Source organism: Balaenoptera ricei, chromosome 16 (genome assembly GCF_028023285.1).
Source record: "Balaenoptera ricei isolate mBalRic1 chromosome 16, mBalRic1.hap2, whole genome shotgun sequence".
NCBI lineage: Eukaryota > Metazoa > Chordata > Mammalia > Artiodactyla > Balaenopteridae > Balaenoptera > Balaenoptera ricei.
This window is the reverse complement of record NC_082654.1, coordinates 6,238,803-6,258,547: the sequence shown is the minus strand read 5'-3', so window position 1 is coordinate 6,258,547 and position 19,745 is coordinate 6,238,803. Positions and strand designations below refer to the sequence as shown.

Genomic DNA, 19,745 nt, shown 5'->3' with positions numbered 1-19,745 from the left:
AGGTTGGAATCCAACCTTCCCCACGAACTAAGAGCCAGCTGTTCTTCACCACCATTTTCCTTTTCTTACTGATTTGAAATGTCACCTTGTCAGATATCGAATGCCCACATACGTATGTGGCTTCACCTCCGTGTTCTCTATGCTGGTCCACTGAGGCAAACCTCCATCTGTCCATTCCTGAGCCAACACCACACTGTTTTAATTCCTATTATTCTATAGGAACATTTTGATATCAGAGCAAGTTCTCTTTTTTGATTGTGATTAAATTCACATACCATAACATCCACCTTTTTAAAGCATACTATTATGGGTGTTAGTACGTTCATAATGTTGTGCAGCCATCACATCTAATTCCAAAACATTTTCATCACCCCAAAAAGAAACCTCACACTCATTAGCAGTCACTTCCCATTAGCCACCCCTGGCAACCAATAAACTACTTCCCGTCTCTATGGATTTGCCTATCCTATTCATTTCATTTCATTTCATTTCACGTTAAGTGGAGTCATACAAAATGTGGCCTTTTGTGTCTGGCTTCCTTTACTTAGGATAATGTATTCAAGGTTCATTCATGTTGTAGCAAGTATTAGTACTTCATTCCTTTTTTTTGCTGAATAAAATGACATTGTAGGGATATACCAAATTTTGTTTTCCCATTCATCGGTTGCTGGGGATTTGGGCTGTTTCCACTTTTAGACTATTATGAATAATGCTGCCATGAACATTTACGTACAAGTTTTTGTGTGGACATATTTTTTTGGTTCTCTTGGGTATACACTATGGGTAGGTATATGGTTATATATCTGTAAGTGGGATTGCTGGATCTTATGGTGACTCTGTTTACATTCTGAAGTACTGCCAAATTTTTCCCAAGCAGCTGAACCATTTTACATTCTCAGTGTATGGGATGAATGTATGAACTTGTCCACATCCTCACCCACATTTGTTATTGTCTATGCTGTTGATTACACCCATCCTAGTATATGTGAAGTAGTGTCTCACTGTGGTTTTGATTTTCATTTTCCTAATAACGTATGACATTGAACATCTTTTCACATGCTTATTGGCTATTTATACATCTTTTCTGGAGAGATGTCTATTCAAATCCTTTGCCTATTTTTTAATTGTTTTTTTTTTTGTCTTTTTATTGTTAAGTTGGAAGAGTTCTTTATATACCCTAGATTCTAGACCCTTACCAGAGACATGATTCGCAAATATTTTCTCCCATTTTGTGGGTTGTCTTTTCACTTTCTTGATGTCTTTTGTAGCACAAAAGCTGATCATTTTGATGAGGTCCAAGCTCTCTATTTTCTTAATTTGGTTGCTTATGCTTTAGGTGCCATACCTGAGAGACCCTTACCTAACCTAAGGTGATAAAGACTTACACCTATGTTTTAAGAGTTTTATAGGTTTAGCTCTTACATTTAAATCTTTGATTCACTTTGAATTAATTTTTGTATATGCTTAAAGTAGGGCTCCAATTTCACTCTTCTGCATGTGGATATCCAGGTGCCCTGAACCATTTGTTAGAAAACTATTCTTTCCCCAATTTGTCTTGGCAACCTTGTTGAGAATGAGTTTTCTTTTGATACTATTTTTTCTTCAGAAGTTTCTACAGTATTATTACCTATTTTCTCTTTCAGGTGAATTTTAGAATCAAATTTTAAGCTCTGCAATAATCCTTTGAGATTTCAGCTTGACTAATTTGAATGTAGAGGTCAATTTAGTCAGGATTTGTAGTTTTCAAATAAAAAGTTTTTCTATTCATATATACGGTATGTCTCTCCACATAATAAGGCCATTTTTATGACCTTCTGCCTAGTTTTAGATGTTTTTTTTTTTTTGAACGACTTTGGAAAGTTTTCACTTGGCTTATGTCTAGGTATTGTATAGGCTTGTTGATATCACAAATAGGGTCTTTTTTTCTACTACATCTTATACATGGTTATTTTTAATGTAAAGGAAAGCTTTTTTATTTTTTAAAGTTGATCTTGTATCAGAGACTCCTGCTGGGCCATCTTATCAGCTTAACAATTCGTAGCATAGCTTGGATTTTTTATGTTGTTGACTATACCAGCTGGAAATAATGACATTTTCTGGGCCTCCTTTTTGACCCCCATACAACGTTGAGGAGTGGGGTGGCCCGGTGGCCAGGGACAGAGGTGGGAGAGGGGATTGCCCACAGAGGGAAGGCACATGCACAAAGATGGGCAATGCGGGAGGGGGACAGTTCAGGGAGGGGCTTTGTCTGCTTGGCTGGGAGATTCAGGCGCGGAGGCAGACTCACTGCCCCATTTCTCCTCTGGCGAGGGCGTCCTCTTCAGTGAGCACGTGGCCCAGGGAAGGGGGCACGAGGGACAGTGCTGGGGGACACTGCCCAGCCAGCCACCAGGCGTCCAGCCAGGCCATGGGGGACCCTTGCTGCCAGCCTGCCTCTTCGGTTTCCATGGGAAGTAACTTTTGAAAGGCTCCATGGTTCCCCCTCTCTAGGTAACTCTAGCTTTGGGTACTTAAGGGAGTCATGATAATAATTCTCTAAACATGGGGAGGTTGTGTAACTGGATTGTAATGCCCCAGGGCATCAGGGGGGCCTGGTCCCCTCTGCACAGGGTGGGGGGATTTCAGCCCTGGGAACCCAGCAGACATGTTGGAGCTGAGATGACTCAGGAAGTGAAGGGACCCAGCTGGCGTTATAAGTTAGGCTGCCTGGGGGAACGAACGTCACTGGTTTTTGACTTACCCATCTTTGAGGGTCTTGTACATTAAATAATTTGCTCCATTTTAGACAACTGTGAAATATTGCTATAGGAAACCAGGTATTGGTTAAAAAATTAAAAACCAAATGGTGACAATAGTCTTAATGACCGACCTCTGGAATTTCAAACTCATTTATTCTCAGTGTCGATTTACTTTTTAATAGATTACTTATCAAATGTGCTTTCAAATTAAATACCCAGAAATATAAGCTTATTAAAGAATGAGCTGAGAACAAATTAGTATAAAATTAATTTCCAGTTCAACAACTAGGCTGAATTATTGCTTATAAAAGAGGAGGGGGTGAAGAAAAAAAAGAGGAGCGGATGGATTCTAGCTCTTGTACTCTGGTCCTTAAACAGCCCCAACTCTCTTAGTCAGTACCAGAGTTAACACCTCATGTCTTAGCTCTAAAACTACCTTCTGTTCACCTTCAGACAGCTGACTAGCAAGCCCATTGCTCTCTCTTGACTATTACTAGAACTCCAAATTCCAGATCCTCCAGGACAATTGCAATCTCATGAAGTTTTGTTTTTTTCAATATGATTAACTAAACGTTTAAACACATGTGATTTGGTTTTTATAATATAGAAGTCATCATATAGATAAATTGACAAATCAGAGAGAAAGACTCATCACACTAGGTGTCACATAATTGGCTGGGGAATTTGACCATGGGGAGTGGAGGAGATGTACGTTCCTACTCCTCTGGGGGGGCTTGATCCCCTCTGGCGGTGGCCAAGGTCGAGAGAGAAGTGCAGGCAGCACCACATGGGGGCCAGCAGTGCCCACTCAGCAAAATCTCCAGGTGAGTGTGTGTCCCCATATCTGAGGGCCAGGTTGCCTCCTATAGACTGATGTTAACAGGCAGGAACCTGCCAGGCCTTGTAGATTTGCAAACACGTGGCCTGTTGGATCTGGATGTGGCCACACCTGTGAGAGATGCAGGCATCCATCATGCCTTGGAGGTCTTGTGCCCCAGGGCCCACCGGATCTGTCGATCACAACAATTACCCTTGCAAGCCTCCCCAGTTGCCTCAAGAGAGGCAAACCATACCGTCCCTTTCTTTCTCTCATGCTCACGTCTCTAAAGACGTGGCTGAACGAGACATCGTCTTATTTGCACAGTCGTCTTGGCCTAGTCCTGCTGGTCCAATACATTCTCTTTCCACCAGCAAAACATAACAGAAAATAGTCCCAAACATGCATAACCACAAAATTACATCTTTTCCTTTACAAAACCTCTAACCATTTATTTTATATACTTATTACTTAACCTAATGCATTTCTCTCCCCTCCAGTAAAATAAACTCTCCTTCTGTTTAATACTATCAATCAAATATAATGGTGGGGAAGAGGATATAGAATAAGAACACTTGAGCTTGAAAATAGTAGCCCTCAACTCTATGCCATACGGGAGGTAAAATAAAAATTCTGTTACCCAACTCTCAGTGGACTAGAAAGAAAGGAATTTTATATGCTAAATTGCTACCAAAAGTGGCCTGACCTCGTGATTAAAAAGGACCTGTGAGCAGACAAATTCCATTAGGGAGTAAGCTGAGCGAAAATGATTTTCAATGTTCTTTTCCTTGGGAACTTGAAAGGGCCTCCCCTGCTACATGCAGTGTGACCAACTGTCTTGATTTAGCATTTGAATCGCACAGTGTTCTAGCTGGAAGGGAACTTCAGCCCGTCCAGATGTGGAAACTGAGGCCCTGACTGGTGAAATAACTGTCTAAGGTCACAGAGCTGGTTCATGGCAGAGCAGGGACTAAAGGACAAGCCTCTCATCCCCAGGCAGGACAGCTTCCTTCCACATCTTGCTGCTATGAACGTGCACCCTCGCGAGGAAAAGTTATCACCTAAAATCCAAACTTGGACAGAATACTTTTTCAAGGACAGCAGAGCCTCTTCACTCAGGGAATCCGAGGAAAGTAAAGTCATTTCCAGACTCAGAAAGGTCTGCAGATCGGAGGGGTGTGAGGGTGAGTGTGTGTGTGCACACGTGCACGTGCGTGTGTGCCTGAGCTGCTGACCTGCGTTTCAGCACACCTACGGTCCAGCCTTTCCTCCCCTGTGTGGAGCATCAGGCCCCCACATACCAAGGGTTTGCTTGAGACTGAAAGAAGGTGACAGTGCATTCAAGCAAAGCAAAAAGTGACTTTGCAGCCCCGTGTGTTTCTCTGACTGAGTGACATTACGCTTTCCCCTGAGGGTGTACGGGATGGATTGCTGAGAAGGAAGTCAGCCCACCCATGCTCCCCGGGCCATGTCTGCTCCCAGCTCTAACAAGAACCGTGCCTGCTTAAAAGATTGGGAAGGATCAACCTCAGGGGCTGCTCACGTTACTTTGCGGTGCTGGCATTTGGCATGAGAGAACGCAGCTTACAAAACTGTGTTCACGGTCTTTGGGAGTGCCCTGTAACCTGGGCCGGGAAGCGGCACCGCTGCGATAGTGAGAGCACTGGACCGATCTGGAGTTGGAAGTCTTGTGCTTTGAGACTCAGTCTCTAGTTTTAATTTGTAAAACGGGATTGACACTTGCTGCCCGGGGTCTTAGGGATCGAATCAGTCTGTGAAATGTATGTCCTTGTCACAGATCTGGGATATGACAACATGTACTTAAACCCATTATGCTGTAAGCGCTGTGTTCTGCCTGTCTATTTCCCTCTGCACTGGACCCCGGCTCAGTGTATGTTTGCCGAATGAATGAATGAACACGTGCGAGAACAGCTGACCCCTTAGAGAGCAGGGAGCGTGGTTTTCTTACACTGCCGCGCTAGTTCCTGACTCACAGCTCTCAATCTTCTTGGCTGTCGTGCGGGACTGTGTAGATAGATGAACAGGAGCAGGAGGGACTTGAGGGGCTTGGTGGGAGCGGGGTCAGAGACACGTGCCTTCAGAGCCTGGTGTCCGGCACAGCTCACGGACCCCTTTCTTGCCCGCAGCTCCCTCTCTCCTCCTATTATCCCGATACATGAAGGACTTCAGAAGGAATGGATGGTCCAGGGTAGTTAAGAGATGTTGTGAATCCATCATTAAGGCAGAGCAGTGGCTACAACGGGCTCACTTTTCTAGAAGCCTGACTGTGCGCCAGGTTCAGTGTCTGTCTGTTTCGTGTTCACGGTCCCGGCTGGTTCAGGGCTCAAGCTGGAATTTTAGCCTGGGAAGCCTGCCTCCCTGGCTTCTGAACCCACCCTCTACACACACTGCTTCCAGACAGAAGGCTGTCCCAGAGCCTCTCCTGACACCTTTAGAGAAGGAAAGTCACGACACCTGGAGCTCCTCTGGGAACCCACTGCACGTTCCACGTGGATTTGGCTCTTCCATTGTTTGGCTCCTAAAGCATCTTTGCCATGGGTGCATCGTGTTGCCTGTGGTCAGACGGTATGTTCCTTGAGGATGGGGAATGTATCCCCCTCCCTCCTGTACACCGCCACGTGGCACTAGACCTTACTCAGTTCCACTGGGCTTCGGAGTGATGCACTCAGCAGATTCCCAGAGGGCTTTCTGCCCCTCCCCGTATCCCAGGACAACGGGTCAGCAGGGCATCCTCTGCTCGCCCCAAGAAGTACCTGCTGGGTCTCTCTCTTTGCAAACGAACGCCAGCCCATTCCTGAATCCACCTCGCTACAGTTTTATCTACTAATTCCACTACGTGAGCAGCACGGCCACGGACATACAACAGACACGCTCCAGTGTTCTGTCTGCATTATAGTGGCTAGGAGCTCAGATTCTAGACTCAGGCCGTGTGAGTCTGAATCCTTATTAGCTGGGGGCTTAGTCTAGTTACTCAAGCCCTCTATGTCTCAGCTTCCTCATCTGGGTGTAAAAATAGCAAAAACTGATTTATTGTGAGGATCAAACAACAAAATGTACGTAAAGTGCTTTGCACAATGCCTGGCGTGTTGTTGGTGCTTACTTCATGTTACACTGGGCACTCAACAAACATTTGTTGTTGAATGAGTGTATAAATGAATGAGTGAATGAATGCATGCATGAAAAGGTATGTCACCATGAGAGAATGGGAATACTGGTCTCAGAACTTTGGACTCGATTAAGGAGGCATTGAGGAAGCTCTTGATGATTTGTGAGGACTGAGACACAAGGGCAAAAGGGAATGGCATAAATAGAAAGATGCTCTAGAAGGATCACGTAGGCAGGAGTGGTGGCTGGATTCAACACAGGTGAGATTAGAAGTGGGGAGAAACGTCAGGTGGCCATGACAATCTTCCAGCCGAGAAGAAGGGAGGAGTTGAGCTGCAGCAGCAAGTGTGTCAGTGGGTCAGTAAGGGGGGTAAGACGGCTGTGAAGGCGGAAATCAACACAGGACACGGCGAGGACCTGAGGGGAAGAGGGGGTGCTTAGTGCCTTGGTCAGTGAGAGGACGGAGCAGCCTTTTGAGACAGAGGCAAGCCCGGAAGAGCTGACGAATTAGACGTGCAGAGAGTATGGAGATGTTAGGGAAAGTAATTCCATTTTAAATCATTTTTTAAGAATGTGATGACAGGCCTAGCTCATACCTGGTACCTGTACGAGGCGGGAATGGTCTCTGCCTTCCCTCCTACCCCCCAGAATCATCTTCCATCCTCTTCAGATGCTCTCTAGCAGAGATGGGATGTGGCTGACTCCCTAATACCCATTTGCTCTGACATGTTCAGTCCAAGCCGATTGTAGAAGGTTCTACTCCTTTTTGATAGGAACACATTTGCCGTGGAAATGAATGGGATGTCACTCAAACAATACTTTTGATCAAGATATGGGATTTCATGCCTGTCTGATGGTCCAGCCTCAGTTAATATTGAAGGTCCCCTTTGGATGTCTATTATAGCAAATGTTTTCATAAATCTTTTGAATGAGAAACACACACAACAAATGGAACCCTTCAGGTGTAGAAGGTCAGATCTTTTTCCTTCTCCCCATCTCCATGCCCCTGGTCTCAGCAGCCGTCTCCTCTTGCCCGGGATTTAGGCTCTTCCACGAGAGCCAACTGCCTGACCTTGCTGGATCTCTGCTCTTGCCCCTCTGATGACCTTCAAGCTGCAGCCAGTGGAATCTTCCAAAGTCTATCCCTAGTTATGACATCCCCTTTGTTGACACTTTTTAGTGGCTTCCCCATCTTCCTCCATGACAACCAAATTGTCACCTTGGCCTCCAAGTCCTACATACTCTGGTCCCTGTCAAGTTGTAGACATTTCTCCACCTCCAAGTAACAGCTGGCATCAGCCAGAAATGTCCTTCCCTTTCCATCCCCTGGTTCATGCCTCCTTAAACTTCAGATCTTGGTTCACATGTTCCTTCCTCCATGAAGTCTTCCGTGATTCCTTAGACTAGATTAGGCCCCTTCGCCTTTCCTTCGGTGCACTTAGCACAGATTTTAATTTGGTCTGTGATTCTTGAAATAATGTCAGCCTCTACCCTCCGGCTCCATATGGGTCTCCTGTCTGTTTTTATTGTCAGTGGGAGTCACAGGGCCTGGCACAACGGGGATGCTCAGTTAACATGCACGTAATAGAAGGATGTGTTTGGACCAAAGCACTGAAAACATTGAGGAGACTTTCTGGAGGGCATTCTGGCCTTTCCCAGAGTTGTCTTTTGGGATGTAGATAGCATAAATATCATGGGCATTGTCTCCCACAGGCCTTATTAAAAGAGACAGTATAAGACATAATCTTCCCTTAGATGTGGCCAGCAAAGGCTTAAGCCACAAATATTTCATCCTGTCAGGATAATAGAGAGATAAAAGACAGGGGATCAATTCTAAAATTAAAATCAGCCACTAGTTTGCTTGTCAACCAGCTTACACTGATTGTTGAGAGATTAAATTAAAAAAAGAAACATGCTAGCCAAAAAGTGGTTCTTATTTTATATATAATTTTAAATTTAGGGAAATCCATTGTGTGCTGACTTTGGGGGAAAAGGGGATGAGTCAGCACATTTCTTTTTGTTTCCCAGCCTGATTCAGTAGAAACAAAACCCCCAAAGCTGCATCTGTCTCCTCACCACGAAAGACAATATGAGGCCTTGAGCTCCCCTTAAAGGGTTTCTGCTGGAAGATGGGCTGTCTAGGGCTAAGGGTTTTCTTTAGTGAACGAGATTGTTCACTCATCTTTACAGTAACGTGGCTGACAGCTCAGAACAGGCACTCAAAGGAATGGGGGAAGGTGGCCCCAGATTACGAGAAAAGTCATTGTTTTTCTAATTGTAAAAGCAACATATGCTTGCTGTTTCTGGAGGTTTCGGGGTGCCAATTAACCCAGCTTCCAGTTGGTTCATCTACTGAAGAAAGATTCAAAGAGTCCAATGAAGATCAAAATACACTATGAGCTTAATTACTTCTGAAAGACGGGTTTCTGGTATATTCCATCAGAGGACACAACTTAGGTCAGGGCAGAAGTGAGCCTTCCTGCAATTTCTAACCCTCATCTCCCCTCATCTCCCCACCCTGCTCTTATTAGCCAGGCCTGAGGACCCATCTCGGTGAAGCTGGTGCTGCAGGAGACCATCGCTTGGAATACTCCACAGAGGGGGCGGCAGGGCTCACCCACACTCGACTGAGGGAAGACAGCAAGGCTAGCTCATGGCCTTTCCAAGGCAGGGGCTCTACCCCCTCCCCAGTTAGCAGGGACCAGCGGTTGCCAGGGCTTGCTTCCTCCCGCCCTCCTCTCCCTGAGAAGATGCTTCCATGGGGAGGAGTGAGGGCGTGAGTCGGGGGCAGGGGGTAGGTGTTTGCCTGTCTATACAGTTACCTCGTGGAAAGATGAGGCGGATGAGAAATGTAACCCCCTCCACCACCCCATATATACATCAGTCACCCCAAATAGAAAAATACAGAGAGTCTCCACCAGAGACAACTACTATCAACATTCCAGTGCCCTTCCATCCAGGCTGTTTTCTAAGATGCCTGGATTTATAGCCTTCAGCCTTCGCACTCCAAGTCCCAAACAGCCCCAGCGGCTGTTGGGCCCTCGTTTATCTAGTCCTCTATTTCTTCTTCTCTCTTATCATATGTTTTCTTCCCAGATGAGAAAAAAGGACCAAAAATGCCCTAAGAAGAGGAAATTGGTCAGGGAGATGGAGATAGAAAACATGAAACTCTTAAAATAAATTTGGAAGCATATCTTACATCTTCTAGATGGTCTGTAATCAATAAGCACCTTCACTATCATCTATAAGGGAGATTTGGAGGACTTGAGCCTATTGTCAAGTATTTCTAGGATCTCTTTTTTCTGTTTCTATTTGGAACAACAATTTACACCATAAGGAGAGCTTTTGTGCTAATTCTAAAGGCGTATAAATGACATCCTCTTAGGAGAAAAAAAGAGAAAAAAAAAAGTCAAGTGAAGTCAGGGCACCAGTGATTACTTATATCTGAGATGGACCCTCAGGTCTTCTTTTGTGGCCTCCATCCTTACCCTGTGCTCCAGGGTCATATAGCTATCTGCCTACTGAACACCTTTACTATGCTGTCCCACCACAAACTCAATAGGGACAAATCTGCATTCACTGTGCCTTCCTCCTTCTAAAACCAACAGCTGGTCCTTAACGACACCACTGAGAAACAAACTGCCCATCCCATGGCTTAAGCAGAAGGGGGAGCGTTGTTGGTGCTTCTTTAGGTTTTTTTTCCCCCTGTATTTTCACTCTGGAATTTTTATTGGACCTATTCTGTTCTCTTTAAAATATTTCAGATTTTTCTCTGACTTTTCTATTATCTCGCATTCCTGGAGGTGCTAATTCTCGTTTCCCTTGTCATTTACACGGGCTTTTGTGAATCATGTGTTTTGTAATTTTGATTTTGGGTCATCTTTAATAATATTCTTCTTCTTCTTTGTTTTTGATGTGGGAATCTCAGGTAACCTGGGCTGTAGAAATATCCCTATAGAACTATTTTCGGTTGACTTCAGCTTGGGCCCATGGGACGCAGGGCTGCTGATTTGGGACCAGTTTTGAGGTCAACATTTACTGGGAATTCCATTCCTAGGCTGGTATTAGAAATTTGAACACCAGTCCGCCCCATTCCAAATATACACTTTATGAGGCTAGCTGGGGTTTCACTTTCTCTATTTTTAATGAAATCTTTGTTCAATCCAGGACACCTGGAGACAATTCTCTCTGTTGCCCCTTCTCTGGACTGAAGTTTTACTTGTCCCTTTTGTCACAGAGGAAGCATCTCTCTGGGGCCCCAGCCTTCGTGGGATTCTCATTTGCAGAACCCACTTCTTTTGTCCCAACCCCCAAGCACGGGGTCCTCTCTCTGGGTCCTGAATAGCCCGTTGGGGTCCCGTGACCTCAACTCACCAGCTTAGTGCTCTGAGCTTACATCCCTGATTTGTTTCTGCTTCCCAGGGATTTCTTTGACTCTTCCAAGCTTGGTCAGGCATTAACAAAAATTCTGCCGACAATAATGGCTACTTGATGACATTTCAGTTGTAAATGTAAAGCCTTCTCTAAGCTTATTCTTTTTAAAACAAATACCCATAGCTCTTTAAAACAAGTAACCATCCTGGTCCTCAGAGGGCAGCAACTCTCTTTAATGCCCACATTCACACCTGGGCCTGAGCACACTAAGCGTTTGTTAAGAGGAATAAATGAATAAAGTTAGCATCTTGTCTAAGTTACATATAAAACTTCAGATACTAGAAAAGCTAAGAGGTGATAAATGTCACATTCCAGTAACAACCATGATATAGAATCATATGGACACGGTGGATACATTTATGAAAGGTTAAGCAGAGTCAGTTTTCCTTTGAATTTCTTTAAGGGACTTGCCAGTTTAATGCAGCCAAGTTCAGCCCAGGGGTGACTGCTTTCCGAGCCATTTCTAATTTGGGCTTGGTTTCCAGGAAGGATTTGCCCAGCTTAGCATCCCATGGTCACTGGCAGGTGGGTTCAGTGTCAGCCTGCAATCAAGCCATAACTTCAAGGACTGTCCTGGCACATGCCTGGCCAAAGCCAAGTTTTTCTGGAGTTATAATGGAATGCCCAAACCGTAAGCAATGCCCAAACTCTTCTCGGGGTCTAAGTGAAAGATCTGGGCCTGTGACTTTGCTTAGAATAAAACAGCTCCGGAGTTTAAGCACAGATCTGATAGCAGAGTATCATGGTGGTCCAAGAATTCATGACTTACTGTGTAATTTCGAATGAGGGAGACGTCAGTGCCATCTTGCAGATAGTGAGTTTCTGTGAAACTGCTGGCAATGAGACCTCTGTGGAAAAATAAAAACAACATAAAAGATGAGCGTAGAATCGCAATGATATGTTGCTTGTGGATGTCTAGGCTGTAGGGTGGCATGGGTCTGATTCCCTCCTTATTTTATAGATGACCTGCTGACGCTCCCTTAGGGCCTTCACCTGTTCAGGTTACCCAGGGAGAGCCAGAATGAGACTCAGGCAGGCGAGATTCAGATGCATGTGCTTTGAACAGTGGCCCCCAGAGTGCCCGTGGTGCCCTCCTCACCCGCTCCCACCTCATGCCTCCAACACACACAGGTGTGTGTGTACACGTGCACATGCACACACGTGCACACACCCTGCTACGAACAGCACACGCAGATTTCTGAGTTGGGAGAACCACCCTTCTGGAAGTCACAAGGCTCCACTATCTAGAATCAGCAGCTAAGCTACCCGCTGGAAAAATAATTTTGGACCCACAATATTGGCCCTGCTAGTTCTCCTGCAGGTGAGGGAGCCAGCTGTCAATATTAAAATGTCAAAGGATAGTTTAAAGCAGCGATGAGGGGCTTCCCTGGTGGCGCAGTGGTTAAGAATCTGCCTGCCAATGCAGGGGACACGGGTTCGAGCCCTGGTCCGGGAAGATCCCACGTGCCGCGGAGCAACTAAGCCCGTGCGCCACAACTACTAAGCCTGCACTCTAGAGCCTGCAAGCCGCAACTACTGAGCCTGTGAGCCACAACTACTGAGCCCGTGTGCCTAGAGCCCGTGCTCTACAACAAGAGAAGCCGCCGCAATGAGAGGCCCGCGCAAGGCAACGAAGAGTAGCCCCCACTCGCTGCAACTAGAGAAAGCCCACACGCAGCAACAAGGACCCAACGCAGCCAAAAATAAATAGATAAAATAAATAAATTTATTAAAATAAAACAACGATGAAATGTTAGAAACAGTGCTGTAGGAGGTGAGGAAAAATGATTTTGGACACGTGGAAATACTGAATTTCTAAGATGACTTGGTAGAGAAGCAACACCTCTATTTACCCTAACTAAAATTGCGTGCAATCTACTACATCTTCACTGATGGTAGCAAAGCCTGAGTTTGTTTAGGTTTCAGACTATTTTGTGATTTCTTCTGTCATATGCACATTCTATCCTTCTCAACATCACTGCAACAAGTATTTCCTGTGCACCGACTACGTGCTGGGTGCTATACCAGCTACTGGGATATAAAGATAAATAAGGACACTGCCTGGTGAGGTGACAGACAAAACATAATACAGTGAGGGGAGGGCTGTCACAGAGGCAGGAACAGAGTCTTACTGGGTGAACGGACGCACAGCAGGTGGAGGGTAGTGAAAAGGGGAGGCTTTAGAGAGAACACGGGGGGAGTCAGCCAGGCAAAGGAGGGCTGGGAGAAGGGGATTCCAGACAGAGGATGGCAAGGCCCGGAGACCCAAGGGTCTGGAATCTGGGGACCCAGGTTGGTGGGAAGCAGGGAAGAGCTGTAAACACCTCTGGATTTTATCTGTCTGGGCAGTAACGAGTCGAGAGTTGTTTTAAATACTGGACTTTGCAGGAGGTGCAGCACGCAGCAATGATGCTGTCCGCCTTCCCTGCCCAGGGAGTGCACTTTGCACCGCTAGGTTCTGCTGGGGTCGCTCCACCCCCAGTCCCGAGATGAGTGTGGGACCCAAGCTAACCAGTCTCTAAGCTTTCCTGCAGCCTGCCTGCAGCTAGGGCTTCTGGAGAAGAGGTCTTTCTTCCTTGTTCCCAAAGCTACACACAAATGCGCTCAGGGCCTCCTTCAGCCTGGCCCTGGCAGCAGGGGGGCGCTGCCAGGGGAAAACGCAGCCATCACCAGCTGTGACAAAGGACAGAAAAGAGGAAATCTTCCAGTTGCCTCGGGGGCCCACTTTGCCTCTCCTTTCCCTCAAGAAACCCCTCTCTTTTGCTTCAGCTGGTTCCAGTTGGGTTTTGCAACCAGAGTCCTGATAAATATGGAAGGGAAGAAATCAAAGTGGCAACGCTGCAAATGTAACAGATGAGAGAGTGTTTCTTACAAAGTCAGATTTCTCAGACCCTCCCCCAGCCCAGTCCAGAACTGAGAGTCACCTCCCCGTTTTATACGGCTTTCGATTTATTTAGGACATGCCTGGTTTAAATCAGTTAGACCCTCACAGCGGGTCTGAGTTGCGCTCTACTTAACAGCGAGTGTTTGAGAAGAAAAGTGCCAGAAATCTAAAAGGCAGACAATCTCTCACGCTCACTGACAGAGCTCACGGACTGTTCCGCACCCCTCACTTCTCCCTCTGCTCGGGAGGAGAGAAATCTGGCTGGAGGAGGTTAACCTCCCTGCAGCTTTTGGCCTCAAATTCCCATCTCCTAAGTGTCCCTCCTCTGGGTGTCACAGGGCCCCCGGGGCGGGCTTACTGCCAGCAGCCCCGCCTGGAGGGTCAGGAGCAGAGGAAGGAGAGCGGGCAGGGGAGGTGATGGGGGTTTGGAGAAGGAGCTGGTGGTCGTCCTTCACGTGGAAGAGAGTTTCAGGAAGGGGTAGGAGGCTGGTGACCTTGCCGGGGCAGCTGCAGGGGTGGGCCCAGGAGGTGGGGAAAGGGAAGGTCATGGACATTTTCCAGAGGGTGGTTCTAAAGGGGAGCAGAGAGGTGGGGTGTGAAGAGGCGAGGGGGTCATCTAAAGGGACAGGCTGGAGAGATGGGGGCAGGGTTGCAGAGCAACAGGTGGCCGGTGCCCAGAGCACAGGTGACAGCGAGGACAGAAGCCGTCGCCTGAGTGAGGTGGGACCCGTAAAGGCCTAACGGTTTTGGTGAAGGAGGGAGCTTAGTAAGCTTCAAGATCGCAGAGAAAGGCGAAAAGGAAAATTTAATATAATTGAAATTATGATTACTTATTAATGCTTTACTATTCAATAATCATTTTATTTTACTTATCTCTTATTCATAATTTAGTAATTCTGTTCCTAACAATGTTGGATCCTCCTTTCGGACAAATCAAGGTATATGAATACCTAATACCAAGAACAGTAGCACAAAGAGGAGGAATTTGTAGACCAAAGACAGAGAATTGCACGGCTTTCTAACTGAAAGATGGATGTCCAAGAAGACGGTTCCCTTCACAGACGAGAAACACGGAAAATCCGTCTGGAGAGCCGGAGACGGGGGTGGGGGTTGGTAGACTGCAGTCAGCGAGCTGGTGGACAAGAAGAATGTGGGCTTTAATGGCAGTCAAATGAATGATGAGGCTTTAAAATGTCACTCAGTCCAGTAAGACAAAGACCCATGAATATTCCTGCCTAAGGAACCCCGCTGTTTTTCACTGTGTCCAAACGCCACTTAAACAGAAGTACAAGCACCATCATACTCTGAGCTCTAGCGAGTTCTTCAGTCCTATCCTATGTCTCCTTTTATTGACAGAGGTGGAAATGGGGGCTCCTGAGGACAGCCTGAGAGTGTCCCCCCACAGCTAAGACACTGAAGGACACACCCCTTTTTGAGTTTTCCTCAGAGTCTGGAAAAGAAACGCCGACGTACAGCTCAGACACACTGATACCACTGTGAGTGGCACATCTTCCCACACGGAGCCCAGATGGGGGCTGATGTTCCGTGAGGACGCAGGCTCGGCCTTTCCCACAGCAGCCCCAGTACGCAGAGCTCAGGAGATCCAGAGCTTTCTCAAGCCTCGGCTTCCCACGAGAGGCTGGAACAGGAGACGGAGGGAAGCCGCGTGGCCTGGCCTCTGAGGCCGGCGCCCCGTCCCGTGGGTCTGGGAACTGGGAGTTGGAGATCCCCACACTGCTGTCAGAACCCATCCCCTCTCGACTCCGATTTCGTCTCAGTGCCAGGCGGTCCACTGCATGTTTCCCTTAGGCTGTGAAGAGCCCAGGGCAGTGACAGTGCCCAGGTCCCACGCTGGGGTCATACCACTGCCCCGCTGGAAACCCCTGAACGGCTCCCCATCCCACTTGGATACAATCCCAACGCCTTCCACCACCTCCCAAGCGCTCCCAACCTCACCCTCCTAGTGCATGATGCCTACCTTCCCTGTGGCTCGCTCTCCCCCAACCAACACGCCTTCTGCCTCGTTCTAGAACATTCCACACCCTCTCCCCCCTTAGGGCCTTTGCATTTGCTCTGCCTTGTGCCTGGGCCATCCTCCAGCTGGCTCTTTCCCATCCTACAGGTATGAGTTTAAACATCTTTGCAGAGGGCCCTTTCCAGGTCATCTGATCTCAGTAGCCTCCACCACCAGCATTCTCCACATCACAGACCCCCTTCGGTTTCCTATTTTGTTTATTCACCTGTTTATTTATTCATCTATATCCCCTCAAGAATTTAAGCCAAAAGAAGGCTCTTTGCTCACTGTGACCCCACCCCCAGCCCAGGCACTGTGATAAGCCCTTTATACGTACTGCTGGGTTCTGGCTCTGTGGGTTAGATGCTAATTTTATCCCAATTAAAAAAGGACGCCGAGAGACAGGGAGGTTAGCTGACCTGCCCAAGGTCACACTGCATATGGCAGCATCCAGGTGGTTTTGCTTCAGAACTTGCTCTCTTAATTACTGTGTGGCGCTGCCTCTGGGGGCTGGTCAAGGATAACTGCTGAGTGCCTGCTATAGGCGCTGTACCAGGTGCTGGATAAATACACGCTGAGCGGGATAACCGATGGATGGACCGGTGGGTGGGTGGGTGGGTGGGTGGACGCATGGATGATTGGATTTGAGGGGAATGCTGCAGGCACACTCTCCCTTTGTCTAGGGCTATCCCTTCCCAACCCCGGCAACACATGACTCACATCCTTCTTAGGTACCATGACCTGCCAAGGAGCCATGGATGAAACTGGGAAGGCACTCGGTCACAGTTTTCTGAGATGCGTGTCTAATTTAAAAGGGGCCGGAAGTCAAAGGTCCCTTGAGAAAGCTGAGAAAAGTGGGTGGACAATGGCCATATTGGAAATGTGACAGCAGTGGACCTATTTCCCTTAGATTTCCCCAAGGAGAAAATCCAATTACATGGATTCTGTATGTCAGCAAATGGAGACAGAAGATGAATGCATAATTTCATGAGAACATTCTTTTTCTCTGCTTATTAGATTAGCTGATCTAACGAGGCATTCTGTTCCTCTCTATGCCAGAAAATAAAATGCCAGGAATTGATTTTGCTGTTCTCCATTTGTTTTTTGTTGCAAGTGACACCTCAATATTCTCTCATTTCACCAACATTTATTGTGTGGGACTTTGGGTATAAGACCGCAAGAGCTCCCCATAGAGTGGAGGACAGACCCAGAGAGTGATCAGAGCCCCGTGACAGAGATACACCTAAAGCACTGTGGGAGTTCAAGGAAAGGCTTCTAACCCCGGGGAGGTGGTATCCAAGTGAGTCGTGAAAGACGGGGAAGAAGGAGTCAGGCTGAGAGGGGCTTAGTGAGGTGGGGAGGTGGGGAAGAATGAAGAAGAGAGCATTCCAGATAAAGTTACTACATCCTCAAAGGCATGGAGGCATCGAGGGTACAGAAACAGCATGCTAGTGAGGGATGGGCACAGGGGATGTAAAACTCTATGGTGTTTCAAGTTGTTGAGGTGCAGGGTTTGAGGTAGGGAGACGTGCTGCTGTTCAGATGGGCAGGTTGGGGACAGGAGTCACTGACTTTATCCCGCACGATGGGGAACCGTGGCAGTGACCTGAACAGATGAAAGCTTTGGAGCTAAGCGCCACTCTGACAGTCGTGTAGATAAGGCTCTGAGGGAGAAAAGACAAACAGGCAGCGGGAAGGTTAATTAGGAGGCTGGTGTGAGCATACGAACAAAGGGTGAGACCAGGACAGGAGCCTCTGGGATGGGAAATTCAGGAGATGGGCAGAATTAGGAACCTCAGCTGTCAACTGAGACGGGTAATTCCTAACGGAGGGAAAGAAGAGGGTGAATTCAGCCTTGGCCGTGTTGAGTGCGAGGGGCCTGAGCCCAGTCTTCTAGATATTCCAGCGAGCAGCCGACTCTGTGACCCTAAGGTGTAGGAAGGGGCTTGGAGTGAAGACAAAGATGCAGACGCTCAGACAGCACACGCTTGCTTTATGTGAGGACGAGTAAAATCTTTTCCTTTCCAGTCGACTATTGTGTTTTCTGATTTCAAAGTCTTTCGGTGGATAGGGCTGAAAATGATCATTTAGAATTTACACTGAAACATTATGATGTAGATACCGTACCTCCTTATAAAATTTGTTGCATTTCTGAAATGATTTCAGTATCGAAATAAGAACCATTATGCCCCAAACTGCTTCTTTTAGAACAATATTGAAATGATCCTACTCTAAACCTACCATTGTATAATTTAGTTATATTGTTAAATGAGGTGGATTTCACCAAAATGACATTTTATTCCCCAAAGCATAGGAAAGCAGGAAGAAATACCTGCTCAGTTTTACATCTGGAAGGGAGCCCTTTCTCTACCCAACCTTTGGAATGAGTTAACTATCCCACTCTTGTGTTCTGCCAAGGTTCTGTTACAGAATTTCCCCTGTTCTGTTCTGTTTCTTGTTGGCTTGTCTTCACCCACGTTGGGTTGAGCTAAGGGGCAAAAACTACATCCCTAAGCCTAGCATAATGCCTAGCTCACAGTAAACGCTTAACCAATAAACAGAGGGCACAAACTGAACCGTTATCACAGAAAAGCAACTCAGTTTGGATAGAATGTATTCAAACTAATTGGATCAATTAAAAATTGAAAGAAATTTCTTTCATTTTTAAAATCTCTAACTTCTCTTTTTGGTTTGAAATTGTTGTCACCGATAGTGGAGGGGGTGTGTGGGGTGTGGATAATCACATTCACTTCCTTGTTATTTCAAGAGTTCCCAGTGCTGTCAGGTCATCAGGACCAGCCCTGACAACTTGACCTCAACGTTAGAACTGCTTAAATGAGAGAAACAGGGAAAGGAAAGCTTAAAGATTGGCATCAATTACTTAGAATATGAAAATCTCATTGATGACATGTCACCTTTCTCCTATTATTTCTTTGAAGACTATGCGTATGGTTTGCTGGTTTAATTATTCTATGCAGCATATTCAAGCAAAAGCATCACAAGACAGCTCTTGTTTGTCAATTAACATCAGAAGGCACTTCAGATACTCTCTGCAATTAAATCACGCAAACACTGGAGGCTTCAGTGATCTTCCTAGTGAAACCCATTTGGTGTTCAAAGGATCCAACCCAGTTTTCTGCTGAAGATTTACTCCACCGCAAGTTATTATTCCACAAATTACAAAATCATTCATATATAAATTTGGGTAATGGTTTTCGTTTATGAGAATTTGGAAGTACAGCTACAAAGGCGTTCACACGAGGGATAAACTGCTTGGAGCGTTAACAAAACGCAGCGCACAATAAAAATCATAATTAAAAATCATGATCAGGATTTTCCCAGTTACTGAAAAGAATATCCTTTATTGAAAATTATCTATTCCTCAACCAGAGCTAAGTAAATATAGAGAAAAGATTGAGGAAAAAAGCCAATATGTACCCAGACTGGATTCTGGATTCTTTCACACTCTGGAAGAACTCACTCTGGTTTTTAGTGAAAACGCTAGCCTGGTTAGAATCATGGGACTCAACACTGATGTCATTGGATCTTCTGGACTATTTTATGGAGAGATCAGACAACTGAATAATTCCCTATAAAGACAGTGAATTGAGGTATGAAATGATAGGAAGGAAATGGAAACTAAGAAAAAGAATCAGAGATCTGGTACTTTCTACATCTGAGCTTTGGCTGAATTTCTTTCAGAACGTGTTTTTTGCAAATATTTATGAGTTT

General features: G+C 46.2%; 1 protein-coding gene across 2 annotated transcripts in view; it reads right to left on the bottom strand.

The window, feature by feature from the left end:
- The window catches only part of ADAM12 (ADAM metallopeptidase domain 12), a 387,521-nt gene that overhangs the window by 121,501 nt on the left and 246,275 nt on the right, over positions 1-19,745 (bottom strand). For both annotated transcript variants that reach the window (XM_059900751.1, XM_059900749.1), the window contains exon 4: positions 11,885-11,963. In XM_059900751.1, the coding sequence (XP_059756734.1) occupies positions 11,885-11,963 (79 nt within the window). The remainder of the gene's footprint in view (positions 1-11,884; positions 11,964-19,745) is intronic.